This window comes from Poeciliopsis prolifica, unplaced genomic scaffold (assembly GCF_027474105.1).
Source record: "Poeciliopsis prolifica strain line A6 unplaced genomic scaffold, Auburn_PproV2 SCAFFOLD076, whole genome shotgun sequence".
Classification (NCBI taxonomy): domain Eukaryota; kingdom Metazoa; phylum Chordata; class Actinopteri; order Cyprinodontiformes; family Poeciliidae; genus Poeciliopsis; species Poeciliopsis prolifica.
The window spans coordinates 1,024,282-1,043,417 of NW_026562451.1; the positions used below are offsets into that span (position 1 = coordinate 1,024,282).

General features: G+C 38.5%; 1 protein-coding gene across 2 annotated transcripts in view; it reads right to left on the bottom strand.

The window, feature by feature from the left end:
• syne1a (spectrin repeat containing, nuclear envelope 1a) overlaps positions 1-19,136 on the bottom strand; it is a 137,049-nt gene that overhangs the window by 94,669 nt on the left and 23,244 nt on the right. For both annotated transcript variants that reach the window (XM_055021455.1, XM_055021456.1), the window contains exons 5-31: positions 17,719-17,739; positions 17,359-17,451; positions 15,722-15,900; positions 15,419-15,615; positions 14,732-14,844; positions 13,865-13,903; positions 12,720-12,827; positions 12,236-12,373; positions 11,177-11,341; positions 10,867-10,979; positions 10,535-10,703; positions 10,286-10,382; positions 7,959-8,164; positions 7,411-7,575; positions 6,349-6,501; positions 6,008-6,151; positions 5,747-5,917; positions 4,478-4,636; positions 4,074-4,238; positions 3,456-3,590; positions 3,048-3,209; positions 2,750-2,958; positions 2,555-2,663; positions 2,305-2,469; positions 2,054-2,221; positions 1,425-1,589; positions 14-154 (exon numbers count right to left, since the gene is read on the bottom strand). In XM_055021455.1, the coding sequence (XP_054877430.1) occupies positions 14-154; positions 1,425-1,589; positions 2,054-2,221; positions 2,305-2,469; positions 2,555-2,663; positions 2,750-2,958; positions 3,048-3,209; positions 3,456-3,590; positions 4,074-4,238; positions 4,478-4,636; positions 5,747-5,917; positions 6,008-6,151; positions 6,349-6,501; positions 7,411-7,575; positions 7,959-8,164; positions 10,286-10,382; positions 10,535-10,703; positions 10,867-10,979; positions 11,177-11,341; positions 12,236-12,373; positions 12,720-12,827; positions 13,865-13,903; positions 14,732-14,844; positions 15,419-15,615; positions 15,722-15,900; positions 17,359-17,451; positions 17,719-17,739 (3,849 nt within the window). The remainder of the gene's footprint in view (positions 1-13; positions 155-1,424; positions 1,590-2,053; positions 2,222-2,304; positions 2,470-2,554; positions 2,664-2,749; positions 2,959-3,047; positions 3,210-3,455; positions 3,591-4,073; positions 4,239-4,477; positions 4,637-5,746; positions 5,918-6,007; positions 6,152-6,348; positions 6,502-7,410; positions 7,576-7,958; positions 8,165-10,285; positions 10,383-10,534; positions 10,704-10,866; positions 10,980-11,176; positions 11,342-12,235; positions 12,374-12,719; positions 12,828-13,864; positions 13,904-14,731; positions 14,845-15,418; positions 15,616-15,721; positions 15,901-17,358; positions 17,452-17,718; positions 17,740-19,136) is intronic.

Consider the following 19,136-nt stretch of genomic DNA (forward strand, 5'->3'; position numbering starts at 1 on the left):
CCATAAGACATACCTTGAGGTGCTCCAGTTCACTCCTCAGGCTCTCCAAGCTATTGAAAATTAGTTCCTTGTTTAGTTCACTTTCAGTGTTTGTAATAAACCTCCAAATGTCCTCTCTTTCCATCTCAAAGGTTTGCCAGCAGCTCAGAGTTGTCTTCACATGATGAAGAAACAAAGGGGAAATATAAGTAGAGAGAATTTTAAACTAGAAAATTAAATGTACGGTTGTACAGATATTATCCAAATAGTCCAAAACATTTAGTTCATCTTATTTTCATGTGGGAACCCATGTCAATAACCATGAATGTTCATGTAGAAAGATTTTAATTAGCAGTGAATAAAAACATCTAATACAGCACACAAACAACACTGAAATCATTTGCACAAATGTAGCAATCAATGTGTGGTTAAGATTCGGCAGAAGCAAATCAATGACTGCAGCATAAATTTCACTGAGTCTGCTCCTTTCTAGTTCGCTGGTGGATGACCTGACTAGAGGGAATGGCAAGTGGTGAGGGAGAAATTTATCGCTTAAATAAATCACTTTAAAACAGTGACTAGATACCAACAATCACAGCAAAGAGAATCATTAAATCTAAAAAAATAAAAAATGCTGCAAAAACATTTAAAAAAGGACCAGAAATGAACAAATTTCACTGGTCAGAATTAATCAAAATCAGCAGATTAAATGGTTTTTCCAAGGGATCCTATACCTTTTAAGACAAAATTAGATAACAAATATTTCTAGATGTTTAATTGTCCCAGTAATTATTGCAATAGACAATAACATTTGTGTTTAGTGAACATTTTCAAGCAATATATTGATAAAGGCATAATAATGTAAGTTTCACCCTCTCAAATATCAATGAACATTATTATTTTATAAAACACTTTGCACTCCATCCATCCATTTTCTGTTCACACACACACACTCAAATCTAGGGAGAATTTAGAGAAACCAATTAACGTGACAGTCATGTTTTTGGAGGAAGCCAGAGAACCCGGAGAAAACCCATGCATGTACAGGGAGAACATGCAAACCTCAGAAAGACCCCAGGAATCAAACCCAGGACCTTCTTGCTGCAAGGCAACAGTGCTACCAACTGCGCCACTGGACTTTGCACTCAAAATGTTTAATATTCGAAATTAAATGCAAGAACCAAAAAAGATAAATAAAACTGAAATACAACACACACAACTGAAACCACAAATAAAATGGATGACAAAATTTCCCTTCAAAAATTATTTAATCATCAAAATGGAATTGATCCAAGTTCATTTTAATTGATCATGTGATTAATCGATTGTTTGATTAATTGCTTATTGCAACAGGCTTATTTCAAACCCAAATAGAAATTAAACAAAAAAGTGTGCAACATGCCACCTATCCACTCAGCCAAACAAACATTCATTCAGCTCTCTACCTGCAGGTTCTGCTCTGTCGTTCCAGATTTGAGGTCAGCCTCGCTGAAAGCTCCCTCCAGTTCACGCAGAGGCTGGCTCAGTGCCTCACCTGTCTGCAGCTGGCGGCAGTGAGTCACCAGCTGCTCCGCCTCCTTCCTGTTAGTATGCAGCCTTTTCAGGTGTTGCTATGAGAAACACGTTAAATGTGAAACTTAACAAAATGAAATCCATTCAGCTACCATAAATCCACACTGGCAGTAACTTTTTTTTTTTTTTTAAAGTCCTAAACAGAACGCCGGCGATCCAGCCAAATTTGCTGTACCGTAATTCCGCCAGACTGTGCGCAATTTGAAAAATCCCAACGGTTTCTGAAAGGGGGAGACATTGCACTTTCCAGCCAATATTGGGTTATTACGGTAATTTCACCACCCACCGTGTCAGTGAGTGAAATTAGGGGCACTCTTAACAGACAATAACTTGCTCAATATTGAAAGTTCCAGTTTGTTACGGAAAAATGGGCAAATATATTTACTCACAGAACATTGAAAGACAATTAATACAAGCAAAATATCCAGGCGGAGACTTTAAATTTAGGACATAAATTAATACAAGATTTTGAAATTGTGAAAAATAAAAAAGTGAGACCCACCTGGTGAATGAGGTAAAGTTTTTTGGCCTCCTCCAGATTGTCTGCATTCAGAATCCTGCCGGTCTGTTCCTCGGCCTCCTTTCTTGCCCTCAGAACTTCCTCCAAAGCACCGTGAACTTCATCCCTCAGCTCCTCACACTGGAACATAGCAGAGCCTTCTTCTCCCAACTGTGACAAAGCAGAAAAACATCAGGCAATGAATTAAAATGCTAGTAAATAAAGCGTTTAATCCTTACAATAACAGACTCTACCTGACAGAGTGACGATAAGAGGGACCGCAGGTCAGTTGAAAGTTTAACCAGGGCTGTTCTCTGCCTCTGGACTTCCAGCTCTGAGCTAACCTCTGACAGCCTGGCGAGGCGAGTTTTTAGCCACAATAGGCTCTCCTCTCGGCCCATCAAGGCTTCCTGCAGAGTCTGAAATTGGTGCAAGCACAAAAATGCAAATGGTTAGAAGTCGAATCTCTGAGCTTTTAATAGGAAACAGGTTCCACCTACTCACCCGAACAGCAGCATCAACTTGATCCTGGTGATGGGAAGTCACTGCTGTCTCTCTTAGTAGCCTCACCTGCACTCTCTGGGATGACAGCCAATCAGAAAGCTCGCAGAACCTGCAGTATTTAAAAAAAAAAAAACTAATTTCCAGCCATCTGATAACCAGTGGGTATCTCAAGTATGCCTCATTGATCTTGCTCACCTGTCATTCCACTCTTTCCATTTGTCAGGGTGTTGCTCCAGTTTCAGGTGGGTGATTGTTATTTGCTCAGTAACCTCTTCGACCGCCCTTTTAGTGGAATCAAGCATCCGATAGACCGGGTCATTGTCAGGTAACTTATGACACAGATCCTCCATGTTTCTGATTCTTTTCTCACACAAAGTCAGAGGTTTGCGTTCCCTGAAGAAAGTCTGGAGATGAAACAAGAGAAAGTTGATTGTTTGAGCTCTTTCTATTAGATTAACGTGTGCTTTAAGTTTCCACAAAATCCAGGGCTTACCCTGTGCTCTTTGATCACTCGTTCACTGGTGCAGGTGCCTGACAGAGCCTGTATCTCTCTTTCCAGCTCTTCTCTGCAGTCCTGAAGAATCAAAGCCACTCGACTTCTCTCCACATTCACTTTTAATCGGAGCAGGTGAGAGGGAACCTCTGACTGGAGGTCCTGAAAGAAACACAAATCATACCCAAAATATTCCATTTTCTGGAATACATTTAATCTTTCAGTGACAAACAAACAGCCCCCAGAGTAATCAAGCATCAACATAATGATGATTTCATTTCAGTCTAATTGGTGAGGAAACTTTATCAAAACCACAAGCCTCCATCGTTAAGTTAATGAAGTATTGGCTATGCACCTTAGGAGATATGACATTACTAGTTACAGTGTTAATGCACGTTGACCTCTGACCTTCCAGTGCTTGTGCAGCCTACGGACAGTTTCCTGCAGACCCTGCTGCTCCTCTTGAGGTAGAATGTCTGTCAGCTCATCACAGGCTTTCAGGAACACGCTGAGCACCCGCTGGTCCAGCTGACCAAAGAAATCCTGCAACAGGAGAAGAAAGAACATAATAAAAGTGAAAGAAGAAACAGTGCAGAGTCTGCCACCCTGTGTGCTTTCTGCAGCTCCATGGAAAGCTTTTTTATTGTCTGATTTAAGTTACAAAAAACCATTAGCATTCTTAGCTCACTCTTTGAAATAAACAAAACAAAACCACAGGTTTAGACTTTAAAGTTAAAACGTTATAAAGTTCTTATTCTTAATTTTCACATTCATCCTTATAGGATTTTTTGAGGTGTTGATTTTGGTAAATTACAATGCCATTTTACTTCAAAATACATCCTATGCTTTAATTGACATACTCCTTTGCCACTGTTCTCCATTCATTTTTACAGCAGGAACTAAATGTAGCAACCTGAGAAACATATATTAAAGTAATAAACGTGTTTTCACAGATTGACTGCCGGCATTGTATGCTTTATCCCTAACTACTGTTATTTACAGATGGAGGTGCCGATTTGCTCTTACGGTGTGTTTCCTCAGTAATTCCTCTGAGTCTCCAGTCTCCTTCAAACAGCTCTGAGCTTTCTTCAGCACTTTCTCCAGCTCATGCCGTGATTCCTCAAACCTCCTCCTCAGGCAGTTATTGGCCTCTTCCTGCCTCCTCCATTCCCCAACCTCCTTAAGCAAAGCCTGAGAAGATTTTAATGGTGATCTTAATGGGTCCCAGCGGTAAAATGAGGTAATTACTTTGTTTGATTTATAAAAAGCTAATAAATAATGAGAGATGTGATGGAAATCCAAACTACAGGGACACTTGGTGGTTGTTTTGATGTTTATTTTAACTTTTTTATGTATATATTATTTACAATGCAATATGTCTACTGAATGCCTGGCATTCTCTGAACAGGTAAAGGAAGGTTAGGACTGACCTGTGATGATTCTTGAATTACGGAAACTCTCTTTTGCAGGGAGGACATGTCGAAGTTTCGGAGCACCTTACTGTTGCCAAGCGATTTCTCCAGCGTCTGGTGATTCCTCTCAATCACAGAGAGACATCGTTTACAGCTTTGCTGCTGGTTCAGCAAATCCTGAGGCAATCGAGAAAACAAAGTTTACATAAATGGTGGAAAACGGTTTTCTTTTAAACTTATGCTGTAATAATTTATAAATCACATTGTACCTGTATTTTTTTTTAAAGAGCCAAGTTGAAATAAAACATGGATTCTGTAAAAATTAGCAGTTGGGAAAAATGTGATTGGGATGCATATTTTTCTCTAAACTATCATTGTCTAGTTAGTTAATGTGTAGTAAACTATAATTTTTGCTGATTTGTGTGTAGAGGCGTAAAAGAGACAACCTGCAGCAAACTCACTTTTAAAGGTTTTTTTGTTTCTGCTCCTCAGGACTCGCTATGCTACATGATTTAAATGAGTTGCTGTTCCAACAAATTAGATTCAATCACCAGGCATCTGCAGAGCCTGATGAGAGTAAAACCATTAATTTACCTCTTGCAGCAAGGTATCATCTTAAGAATGCAGAGTAGAAGCTCGCAAGACTCTCTTTGGGGAAAAAAATGGTGCTCAGCTGCAGTGCTACCAACTTACCCTTACTCTCTAATTCTCCACAAATCAATACAAGACACAAAAATCCAAACTTATGACAATTACTGCAACAAAGTAATATAAATCTTAGTTTATGAAAATGTGAAAAACAACACAATAACAAAAATACTGGATGAGAATAAAAAAAACAAGCTTAGAGCAGGGATACTTCTCAGGGTAAAATTAAACTCAAAGTACAAAATCAGCTAAATTAAGTGATGCAAAATTTTTAAAAAAAACCTTTTAAAAGTGAAAATATTCTATCTCAGATATTGAGACTAATTATGTATAATTTTGTGTTTCCATTTTTAACTTTGACTTAAACATCCAAGTTCCATAATAAAACTTTTTTTTTCAACTTGTTGCTTTCATTTTGGCTAACTGGTTTCCCTATACATTTCAAATTGTTTTGCTTCCTGACTTTTTCCCCCCACAACTCTTAAGACTTGGATTGATTCAGACCATTTAGTCTCTCAGACAAATTTTAATTTCTACATTTTCTGGTTTGTGAATCACATTTTTTTCCAGTAGCAACCCTACTGTTTTCATGTAAGGCATAACTTTACCATGTGAAATCTTGTGATCAGATTATCTTACCTGTAACTTGTGTTTCTGTTGGCCAGGTACGTCCGAGTCCCTCACACCAGCAGTGATCCGACTTGCCCGTTCCAGGGCCTGATAGAAACCACTGACATGTTTCTCCATTTCCTCCAGCAGTGGCAGCAGGATGTGACATTCTCTCACCAGGGAGGGGCACCGCTCTCTCACCTAAACACAAAAAAATATATATATATATAACAAAAGTATTAAAGAAAAAAAACTAAATGAAACTCATGGTTGGGTGTTTACAAGTCACACCTTGTTCAGCTGAGTTTTAGCCTTTGCCATGGCTGCCATGACCCTAGCAGCTTCATCCTGTGTTGCATCCTTGGCGAGGAGCTGAGCACTGCGGGCAGCCAACTTGTATTGGGTCTCCATGGAAACGACCTTTTGCTTGGTGCTCTAAGATGAGCATGTGAAGGGTCAATTCACTCCGACTCACAATAAATGAGCGTATGTCCAGCATGAATGCACAGCTAGTGCAGCAACATCATCTGCATTTAAATATTTTACAGAACGCATGCAAATATTGAGCTGCACTTGTGCCTCAATATTTGTGCCTCATATGGCATTTATGGTAGACGATTTTATAAACCAACCTCTACATCCTGCAGGAAGGCTTTGACTCCGAGGAAGGACACCTGAACTGGAGCATTCAGCTTGGCCTCTGCTGCTTCCAGCAGCTCTTTTAGGGTCCACACAGCCTTTAGGTGGTCTTTTCTCCACTTTTCCAACTCATCGGAATGAGCATACTGAAGCAAAGAAAGAAATAAAATGTCCTTTTTTGGTTTATTTGGAAAGGTAGCACTTCCTTATTTCAATCAAAAACAAGAATTTGGGTGCACAAGCTTGAATTCATTATAGATATTCTCTCCACATAGAATCAAAATTATACATGCAGGCTGAAGAAGGTACATTTTTGTAACTAAATTTTAACAACAGTGAGGAATGGATAGCACCATTGGAAAAATGGTGGTTGTTTTGTTTAAGGATGCTCCCAGTGAAACTTGGTCTTCCACAACAGGGAATGCAAGGCCTTTGTAATTTTCACCATCTAATGTAAAATTTGTCAATTGAAAATAAAAAGATGTGTCACACTTTGGCCATCCTGACATGTGAATTAGATAAGCTGAAGATCCTTTCCTTCTGTATCAGGTCATAATTTTGTGCTATACCAGGTGAGGCAATGAAACAGTTTTGCAGTATAATGATGCCACTGCCATGTTTGATAGTTGGTCTGGTATTGTTTTGGCAGAAATATAAACACCAACACAAATCAAAACAGGTTTTGAAATGGATATTATGTATTTTTTTAACTCCTCTGATGGTATTTCAGAGAACATGAAGTCTTAAATGTGTGGACAATGCTGAAAAGCAGAGTGCGTGACAGGAAACCAATTAATTTGAATGAACTCAACTAAGTCTGCCAAGAGAAGTTGTCAGATATTCAGCCAAAAATATCTCAGGACCTTGTTGGGGGCTGCAAAAAACATGTGACTGAGACAACAATCCAAATATTAAGGATTGCATGTTCGCATTTGATTTATTAAATATTTGCCAGAGTAGAAAAATTTTTAATTTTCAATTATTAAGTCTTTTCTTGTGCAGTCAGAAAGAAACTGACACAAATAAAGTATAAAGTTTATTGTTTTCCTGGTTACTTGTTTGACTTTGAGGAAGAGGTCTCTCCACCGTCCGTTTAGCAGGAGCAGCTGCTGCTTGAGGTCAAGCGACACGGTCTCATCACACGTTTCAATGAGAAAATTCCCGGCGTCGTTCATTGCTGCGTGCTGATCCATCCAGTGGCTTAGATTCCTAAAAAACTCCTGGAGGAAAGACAGACACATTGGAGAGGGGAGAAAAAGACATGCAGGCACAAAGGAACTTCAGAAAAACAAAGAATAAGTGTCACTGAATGAATCGGAGAGAGTTGATAAAAAAGAAACAAAGACAGGGATTCAAGTAAGGAAACAAAGGAAGGACAATAAAACTGGGGTAATTAGCTGTCTAATCCTTGGTGAGGATGTGAATCTGTGGTTGCTATGGCAGTGTGACAACAGAGCCATCCTCCATGGCTCGTTGTAAGTCAAAGCGATTGTACAATACTCGAGAGGAAACTTCTAATGGGATTCCACTTTTAAAGACAATGACTGAGCTGATGTACATTTGATCACCTCATGACGCATATACAAGAAAAAAAAAGACATACCTGTTTGACCTTCTCTGGCTGGTGCAGGGCTTCTTCTGCATCCTCCAGCCAGGCCTGCAGGGAGGCGACGGTGGAGCCGTACCTCTCCCAGTTGGACAGGACCTCCTCCAGCATGCTCCTCACACTGCGCACTTCCATAGACAGGCTCCGCCACTGAGTCACCACTTCCCGCATAAATCTGCGAACTCCCATTTCGCCTTCATCCACTGGAAGCCAAGAGAAATGTCAATAGCAGAATTGTAATTTAATCTGAGGGTAGTTAGACACAACACAAGGTTCCTGCATATTTCTGTTACTTACATTTATGACCTTTTAAGACCTAATCAGTACAATTATGATTTAATTCCAAGACCTACTTGAATTGTAGAAAATTGCTTCCTTTAAAACGGGGCTGTTTCAATCATAAAAATTTAGCACTTGAATACAGATCACTTACAACTCAGTATTAATTTCTTTTGCATTCCAAGGCCCAATATTAAGAAAATTAAAATATTGTGCAACTTTATTTGGACTTTTGCTTTGGTTAAAATGAAAACATTTATATCCATTTAAGACTACTGTAATATCTACAGGCTATTTTTTTTTTTTTTTTGTTATTATTAACTTGTGTTACACTTACAGTAAGTTGTAGCGGTCTGAAAAAGCCCGTTTAAAAAGCCCCGCTAGGTTTTATGGCAGATGGTACAACTTCACTGAAACACCAGTGCCTCTGCAGATGAATCTCTGACCCAAAAAATTCTCACTATAGGGAAACGTGTTGCTTGTGTGCTGCATTGCTTTGGGTCGCTCTCTTCAACACAGCAGCAGCAGACTTTAATCAAGGAAGTGAGTAAATAATAAAATCAGTTTTAAATAGACGTTCATCAGAAGTCAGAATAACATCATCATCATCATCAGGACCTTGCTCTTCTGTATCTTCTTCACTCCAAGAACACTGACTCCACTAACACCAGGTGTATTTCATTCACCCATCCAACCAATCAAACCTCAGATGTCCTGATTTCTCTCCGCAGCTCACTTCTCCTCTCTGCATACCCTAAAGCATAACAGCCCCAAAAAACCTAATGAAACCAACAAACTAGCTCGCACGGTCTGTGCCCAGAGACCCGCAGAAGTGGAGCAGCCCCTTAAACAGGCAAATGGGGTCGTATTCCCCACTGAGAGCTGGGAACGACGGAACCTCATTTAGTTGTAGCCTGCAGACTCTCCTTTTCCAGCTAATTGTAAAATCAGTCAGTGCTTGCTTCGATGAGCTGCTGAACAAAAACACCTCATTGGTTACTGGGCTGCTGAAGAGGGAAGATAAAGTTGAGATATAACGTGCATTTGTTTTAATCTGATGTCAAACTGAATGAATGTGGGGGCATGTAATTATTTTAGGAAACACCTAACCAAATGAGGAAATGCAACTGGCTTGATGATATTAAACATTTTATCCATCAGAGAAATAAACAGTGATTGTGTTACACTGCTGTGAGTCATTCTTCTTGTGAGTTACTGTGACGGTTTTATTTCAGTCCTGGATTATTTAAACAGTTTTCAGCTTGAAGCCGCAGTTTAACTTATATAGAAACTGCTTAACGTTAACATCTATTTGCTAACGTTGAAGTTCTTCTTAATTTCTTTGCATTTTGCTTCAGCCATTGTGTCTTCATTGAGGGGATTTTCATCAAGACTTTTTGATGGTTTTTAACGTCCTTTTGGAAGGTGATTTGGACTTTGTCTGGTTTTCCACTCATTTTCAATTTTATACTTAATAACATTCAAAGGAGCCAGTCTGACATAAATCATTGAGGCATAGGAAGGCTCCTATAGCAAATGTGTTAGCACATAACAGAAGAATTACTAAAATAAATATTTAAAAATAGATAATCGCTTAATAAAGGAAATATTAAAGGTTTAAAGATCCAAAGAGTAAACTCCAAATTCTCACAATAATCCATTTAAGATGTCATCATAATAGTTTGAATCATATCTTAAATGGTGTGAACAACATATTGTAAAAGACTATTTCAATTGACTCAGGTATCCCACATGGAGCCATTTTGGGTACCACCATTTTTAGTTGGTATATTAGTTATCTTTCAAATGCGTGCCTTCATATTAGTGTTTATATGTAGGCTGACGATAGAGTCATGTATGTTGCTGGTAAACGTGCTTCTGAAGAAATGTTCAACTCAAGTATACAGAAAGTGTCTGTGCAGCTAGACGTACTGCAACTATTCAAAAGTACCAAGAAAATGGAGTGTATTTGTTTTTCTATTAAAATAAACATCTCCTAATTTTAGTCCAGGTAACTTAATGGCTTAAATATCATAATTTCTCACCTGAGCTGTCCATACTGACATAGATCTCTGCAGATTGTTTTAGGGACTGGAACAATGCCTCATAATTTTCAAAGAAATGCTGCTTCTCCACGAATGACTAATGAAAAGAGATGAACATGGACAATTATGACCACAATAAAGACTCGGGTAGGAATTACAAAATATAATTTAAAAACAGACCAAGAATTTTTCTTTTTAGACATTACAATCAAGATATTTAAAAAGTTAGAATCCTAATAAAATTCTCACAATGTAGTTGCTGAGCATCAGTTCCACAGATTCCTGGTGGCCATATTTAATGATCCAAGATTTCAGCCTGGATTCGGCCAGCGTGAGGAAGGCCTGCATGTGGTGTCTGTTCTCAAGAAACTCCATTCTGGCCAGATGGAGGCTAGAGGATGTAGAAACAAAGTTCATCCTATGCAGGAAGAGAAGGTTTATACATAAAGACATCAGATGGGCAGCTTTTTACTCATATTTGGCTGTTTTCCTGTAAACCAGATTGTGCAAGCATGCCAGTTTAATGATCTAGGTATTCCTGCCAGCAAACATTACTACTCTGCAGTATTTTTCAGACTCACCGCTCAGCCATGTCTTGGAGCTGATCCTGTGGAACAGGAACGCCGTCAACACTTCTGTCTTTATGGATTCGCTGAAAAATCTGCTGGTGACTTTCCAAGCTCTTCAACACGTCCTGTAAAATGCACAATGCAGAAAAACAAAAAGACAAGCAAAGTAATACGTTCCAGACCAACATTTCAGAAATATTCTAAAAATGTTTTAGTGATTTTGCCAAGCGTTAGGTCTTCTTCCAACTTTTTTTTTTTCATTAGCTGCCTTTTTTCTGGCAACATATTTCCTTCCTCCTTTTGTACGTTGCTGAAAACTAACCTTGTGCTGCTCCAGAGCTCTGTGTACAGTACTAGCTGTGATATCATGAGCCTGTTGGACAGTAATCTCTTGTCGCAGGGCTCCTTCAGCCTCATGTAGCCATTCCCCTACGGTTCCCAGAGGAGCTGGCAGGGATCGGTCCAGGCGAAGGTGCCAGTCCAAGAGCTGATTTACAAAAAGCAATTAGCGTGTAAAACCAAAAAACTAGATGCATGCATTGGTCTTGAGAAAGTTTAAATTTTAAATCAGATTTAACTGCTTCAGTGTAAATGAGTAAAAACAAGGTGAAATTGAAGGTTATAATGAAATGTTTTTCAGTGCCAATGCTAGTAAATCATTATAAATAGGTAATACAAGCCTTTCCACATTTTGATGCATTATAACCACAAATTTCAAACCAACACAAGTGATGTGTATAACTGGAGAAGTGGAAGGAAAGGGAAACAGAGCTATAGTATTATTTTACAGCATAATATTCTGAAATGTGTGGCATTCACAAAATGTTGAAAAACCATTTTAATTTTTGAGGAAGAGCCTTTACAAGCTTAACACATCTACACAGTGAATTTTTTACTTGTTTTTTATGTGATTGATAGCACATCTCACATCTTCTATAGCTCCTATCGGGCTTTTTCAGAACTGCCGTGTATTTAACAACATTTATATCACAATTAAGTCTAAATACATTCCCCACATCACGACAAATGGAAAATGCATGCAACTCTTTTCAGATTGCTAGTTATAAAAAATTATGAGACAGCTATTATTTTCCTTCCATTTAACCTCTATATGGTACTTTGCTTCACAACACATATACACTGATGATTTGTAGCCTTAATGTCAAAACATGTAAGGCAGAATAGCATGTGACTTCCATGATTTTTAAAACATTTGGAAACACACGTTCTCTCAGTGTTTCTAATCTCCTTGTAATCTTAAAGAGAAGCTATCACAGCATTTGGGTTTGTTTATTTTCTGACAGTAAAAAAGACAAACTTTGTGAAATGCCATAGCACCGCCTGAATCTGGTTCTTTATAGAAGAAGACAGTTTCTCTCACCCTGTTGGAGACTCTTTCCAAGGCCTGTTTGACCAGAGCCTGATCCACAGTCAGCATCCCGTCTCTCTGCGTGGACTGCAATGCGCCCTCCACCTGCTTCCGCTTCATCTCCAGCTGGACTTGAAGGCTTTTGAACAGCTAAAATAAATATATAAATAAATTGATTTGGATGTTTTTGCCCCAGGTGTCGCACCACACAGACAGACTAACAGAGGTTACACCCTCTTCCCACAGGCATCTCATCTACTTTTTCCTAATATGAGACTTCCTGCCTTCACATTCTGAAACCAGTGAAAAGAAAATGAGGATATCCCACATGCTGTGGTATACGGGACGTATCCTGAGGCTTGGAGGAATAAGCCAGACAGAAAATATGACGGCTGATGCTTGATTCCTACAGTGAAATGCCTCAGATTAAGGTATTAATAGGACCGTCTGTGCAGAGTGTCCCGATGTTAAACTCTACACACACACCCACACTAACCTGGTACTGTTGAGCAAGACTGCCCTGGGTCTCCTGTGCGTGAACCGCCTCTTTCTCCAGCTGGTCGAGCCACATTTTGAGTTCCCTCTGGCTCTTTCGCTGTTCTCTCTGGAAGGCCGGGATGGGAAACGCAAGAGGGGTGAAAGACGGGTGAAGAAAGATGGACCAGGAGGAGGAAGTGTGAAAGCAGATAAGGAAGAGGAAAGGGGATAAAGAAGATGGAGTTTGGAAAAAAAGGGAAAATGAAGAAAAGAAATGGGTGACGAGGCAGACAATGAACCGTTAAAATGTGTTCTCTTACTAATCTGGTCTCCTGTTGGGAAAAATCAAAAGCTCACGGCTGCCAAAAACACTCAGCTTAAGCAGGACACTTTGTCTAAACTCCCCCCTACCGTTTGGTTGGATTTGAGGAAACTACAACGATAATAATGCAGTGCCTAAAAGCTTTTCTTATAGATTAGTCAAAGTAGCTCAGTTGCCAATCTCTTCAAGTTTACCCAAACTTTATTTTATGAAACACCTCAAGTCATTAAGCTTTTGCTGTCTTACATTTTTTTAAGAATCTTCAGTCTCTGACATAAGGAGACATCTGTTGCTTTTAGAGTCTTCAGGACAAATTTATTGTAACCATGAGAGCAAGGACCTTTAACAACCAAAGTAAACAAAACCCTTATCAGTATTCAAAGACAAAATTCAAAGTGACAGAAAAAGCAAGCAACTCAAGATACTTTTCACCTTAAAACCAACCTCTTCTATTCACCAGCTTTCCCTAAAAAAGCCTACATCAACGCAAAGAGCCGACGCCAGAGGCTTTCATTGTCATGCTAATGGGACCAGCAGTCACAGTGCGACCTGGCAGCGTGCATAAATGGCAATATCACATCTTATTAGAATAGACACCCTGGGGCGGAAATGTCAAGTCAGGTGAGCCGACATTAGCAAACAGGATCTGTTTTGACAAGAAAAAAATGATGTTTAATCTCGCTTTCGTGTACAGTTTAGAGTAATACTGCGGATGATTAATTCAAGAGCAGGGAAAATAAACCTAAGGCAAACACTGCGTGTGGAGTAAAAGTGGAAGTATCCATTATATTTGCATTAATCTGGGGAAAATGAGACGTTACAGACATGACATATAAACGTACCTCAAACATTTCCTCTATGTCCCGAGGAGCAAGATCATCCTGTAGGTAGAGGCGAGAAACGTGACGGAAAAGCAGACACCACAGAGGAACAGAGGAAGACAAAAACCAATCAAACATTATATCAGTGCCTTGCAAACGTATTAATACCCCTGCAACTATTTTTCTTACAATTTTGTCACATTGCAACCACAAACTTTAATCTATTTTGAGGATTTTAGATAGCCCCACATAACTGTAACATATTCATCGTTGCATTTACCACCAGGAGTGTTTCAATGTTTTTGTCTTGCTCTCCTTGGTCAGCTTCTATTTCTGCTATGCCACACTGTTTTTGTTTCATAGTGTGAACAGAGTTCTGTGAGATGTTAAAACACTTTGGATATTGTTTAATAATCTAAGTCTCATTCTCTGCTGTGCTCCTTGGACTTCATGACACTGTTTGCTTAATACTGTTTATACATCTAATATACATCTGAGGTCATCAAAGAACAGCTCCATTAATGTAATTACTCACAAGTGAGGTTATTTTAAAGGAGGTGATTTCTGAAGGTCTCTACTGGATTATATTTAGGGGTATCAGAGTAAAGGGGGCTGAATACAAGCATAGGCAACATTTTTCAGATTTTTATTGTGAATGTCTATTTTCACTTCCTGCATAATTAACCAAAGTGTGCACTGTGGAAGTGAGTTGCCTTTTTAAAAAAATTAGAATTAAACTAATATTGAAGAAAATCTCCTGTAATGATACTGTAATCCATTTGATACGTCTGCCTGAAGTTAGATGAACTTATAGAGACTTATTAAAGGAAAAACTGATAGGACACAATAAGATAAATGTTTAAAATATCTAGATAGAAAAGCTGTTACCGCTTCTTCAGACTTTCCTTCCAAGTCGCTCTGCTTTCTGCCGGGATGATGCTTCAAGAACTGAGCGACGTACGTCATGACAGATTTTTCATCTGGCTTGTCTACGTCCACGTCTGACAGAGAAACCAATGAATGTGATGAAAAGTCACATTGATTGCAAGTGTTTCAACAGTTGGGAAGAAAAAATTATCGCCACAGCTGAGAATAGGTCTGTCTCAGATGGACAAGTGTCACATTGTATGAAAACAATCCTTGGCATTTCAGATTAGCGTCTAACCTCGGTATGGAGACTGCCATGCCAAATCTCATGGCCTAATGGACCTTAATTATAGTGGTGTCAGGCTCAATTTGTCAAAGATCATTCTGTGGTGCAGGCGTGAAGGGGCACAGATGGTGCTTGGCAATGACACCGAGTTGCACATCTGATGTGGTATTGTATGCATTGCCTTATTTCTGTTTTGTGAACCTAAATCACATCAGATGTTACTTATTTCATTATGAATGTAACAAGACTATGCTGCTTTCCATTTATGATAAAACAACACAATGCACAAAAGATATGCTGAAGTAAACAGCCATAAATATCATCTCGATTTAGGTATTTTAAATGCAAACAGCTGCACAGTTCAGGTTCAATATGACTTGCATGAAAACAATCTTAGAAATTCTATAGAAAATGTTATTTACCCTCTGGATCAAGAAGCTGTGGGATGCCTAACTCAGTCTCAGCCAATAAGAACGCTTCCTGTAAATTTTCCCGATTGGGCCTTCTCCATACCCGCTCCATGTCTACCAGATTAGGCCGGAGCGCATTAATAACAGCAAAAAAGGCTAAACCAGTGCGCCAGCTGGGCCCAAAGTCCTTCACGTCAAGCCCTACACATCTGCAAACAGCACAAATTCATGAGGTCAAACAGACCAAAAAGACCACTTGTTCTTGTTCATGTAGCATTCATTTCTTTTATTTATGTGATAAATAAGGCTTTGTACTTGGTGGCTGTCTGTTGAACCCATCTGAGTAAAGCCTTTCTGGCTCCCCCTTGCAGAGCCAGAGGTCTCCGTTTGACAGGCGGGCTGGTGGTGTCGGTGCTGCTGGTGGAGCTATCCAGGGAGGAGTTACTGCTGGAAAAGGCTTGGAGCTCTGGTAGGCTGCTGGTTAGCTCTTCAATCTGTAGGGAGAGAAAAACAACAACTTTTATTGTATTCTGTGGTAAGCTTTCTGGCATAATGAATGGATTTAGTCTATACCTAACTTCTATGGATATAAAAATGATCTATAAAATGTGGTTTTCAATAGAGATGTTAGACTGTCATTATTATTTTTGAGTACTTCTGGTAAGTAAACTGAAAATATTGAAAAAATGAAGAATAAACACGTGGTGTTTTACTAAAACACAATACAACATAGCACTAATAATTTCTTCATACTTAAGTGGTTTATAATATTTGTTCTATCAACTGAAGAATTAATTTCAGGAAAAGTTACTGGAATGTTGAATTTATCAAATATTTTTTCAGGCAATCAAAAAGAGTTTGGATTTAGCACCTTGGATCAAAACATGTGCTGATTTAAATTTGTGAAAACACAGCCAGGGCAATACATTTACATCAATACATGAACATATTCTGGTAAGATTGTTGTGAACATTTTTCTCCAAGTTGGTTTTATAGCTATGATGATAAAAGTGTGCAAAGAAATTGCTGCTAACATGATTATGCCTTAAAAACCATCAATGAGACATTCAACAGCAGTAGAGTGTAAACACAAGTAAACGATCTAAAGTATTGTGTTTTCCTCAGAGTTGAGCTTGCACACAGAAATTTTAGATCCATAACCAAAAAAAATGGTTATTGTTCAAAATAATTGTTCAAAAAGAAGAGACTATTAATATAACAAAGGGGTGACATCAATGAGAATTTAGCAGAAAAGGTGATATCCAGCATCATTCATTATTTCAAAAGCCTGTGAAGTAAATCTAAAAAAATAATATGATTTTTGTATTTTTTTTTTTTAACTGATTGTTGAGTTATCCATGACAAGAAAAGTCTGTTCAACAGTTTGGATATCTTCTGTTCTAACCATGAAACAAGGAAAAGATGAATACATGCACAGCAGGACATCAATCCTCAGGATAAAGTCCAAGTTTGCTCATCAGTTGTTCAAGATTTATTGCTATGCAAAGATAATCCTCACCAAGTGTTTGCAAATTGTTTTATGCATTTTGTGACATATTGAAAGATTTGTTTAGCGTGGATTTGTTATATTACACATTTGATTCCTGTTAATCTCATGTTTCTTGATGTTACTGTTGCTGAGTGACAGAAATGGCTGACAGATTGAGGTTGTTGTTTACTATGGATGCCATGAAAGACTGATATTTGCCGATTTTAAACGATCTGTAGATAAAGGTGGGTTTTTCTGTGGCTTTCTAGACACTTGTTTTGCTACAAAATACTCCATCATCTGCATAGAATCAAATGTGAGATTACAAAACAAAGCTTTTTTTAGGTTTTGAATTTTGCTCTTACCAAAATATTAAATGCAATTTAATTTGTTGTATTCATCATGATTAATTTTAATAACTTGGAGAGATGATTTGATCCAATTATGGAAATAATGAGATTACCTGGAAATACAGGATGATCGTCCACACCAATCCCAGTACAATCGATGGCCGTCCATCCACAATGTCGGTAGAGTTTATGTTTACTAACCTGATCTGTTAACAAAAAACAAAAAAAAAAATGCAACAATCAGCTCATATTTCATTTAGGAGCTACACAACTTCAAAAAAACAACATAATCCTTGTTCTTATAAAGGTAAACACAATTTTCATCTAATCTAGTAAATCAGAGCCATGCTGCACATGTTTTTACAAAATGAACAATACAGGGGATATGTAATCTCAGTTCTGCTGGAGACAGATAAATTTGAGCCTATTCTGTGTCCAGGCAAGAGGAATACAGAAAAGGTGTGAACACTGACCGGAGATCCTCTGTAGGCAGACTTGGGGCAGATAAGAAAAAAAAAGACAAATGAGTGCAGGAGTTAGGAAGGTGGAGGAGGGAGACAGAGAGTACCTGAAGTCACTCCAGGTACATTTGATTGAAAGCAAACAGCTCATTGACTGTGTGAAGGCCGACACTTCACACAGCGAGATAACACGAGTGGTTGGCATTGAGTCGAGATGTATCTCCACTACACAGGCAACAAGGATTACATCCAGCAGAGACGAACGAAAAGAGAAGGCAGAGACAGGCAGAGAAGAGGCGGAGGATGGGGTGGAAGGCGAGGGCTGTATCTTGTGATATGATGAAATATTCTATATTATCAAACCAAGGGTCAGATCACTGAGATTCTGCAGCACAACAGGTCACCATGTGGCAATAGGAGCCACTCAGTATTTGCGAACAAGCATGAAAGAGGAGATTGGGAGCAGGCGAGAGAAGTGTGGAAAAATGCAGGACGGTTGCTGATAAGAAAAATATGCAATATGTGATTTTATATTAGAAAACACAGCAGGTCGTCCCGATAAATCAAACCAGCAGTGAGCAGAGGAAACAGTAAATACAAAAATAGAATTGTTGGTTTACTATACTCACAATACAGGGACACATATAAAAAAAAAACAATGTATTAAAAAAAAATAGTATGATAAATAATGATTTAAAAAAAAAGATTTTAAATGCTTAAATTGACAAAATAACAGCTCAACTCTTGAAATGATTTTGGACTTTCAGTTTTTGTAGCTTTTCTTTTGCATTCTAAATGAAACAGGACATTGCAGTTCTGAGAAGGTGTCCTCTAAATATTTGCTATATTTTTGACATTTAGAGAATGACAAAACAAAACTATCTGGGGTCTTCACCTTGAGATCTGAGAAACTATGATGGAAATCATTTCAAGTTGGAGAACTAGGTGACGTTAATTCTGAAAATATGTTTGGTAACATTCCACAAGTTAAAAAAAGTCAAATTATGGCATGTTAAACATCTGCAAACACATCCCTAGACATATATGCATAATTCCCTGATGTCTCATCTCCAGACAGCAGATTAGTGCCAAAGGATTTAGAGTTTTAACCCTGACGCAGTCAAAGAAGACAAATCAATGTCCCTGCAGACATCATCTCATACGCATGGCTTTATTTATGCATATCCAAGGATGAGCCACGTAAAGCTTTAACAATAATCTCTGAATCTACAGAAGGGGCAGGAGATGAACTTAGACAATGGTATGCACAACAATTTAGAGCATACTTATTTATTTGACATAATGAGAATAACAATTGATGGGTACTTATAAAATGGCAAAGATGAATGGGGACCATTTTTCCAATGGATTGTGAAAATGGAACAAAGACCGCTCCAAAACGAACAAAATGAAGCACAATCAATGTTAGG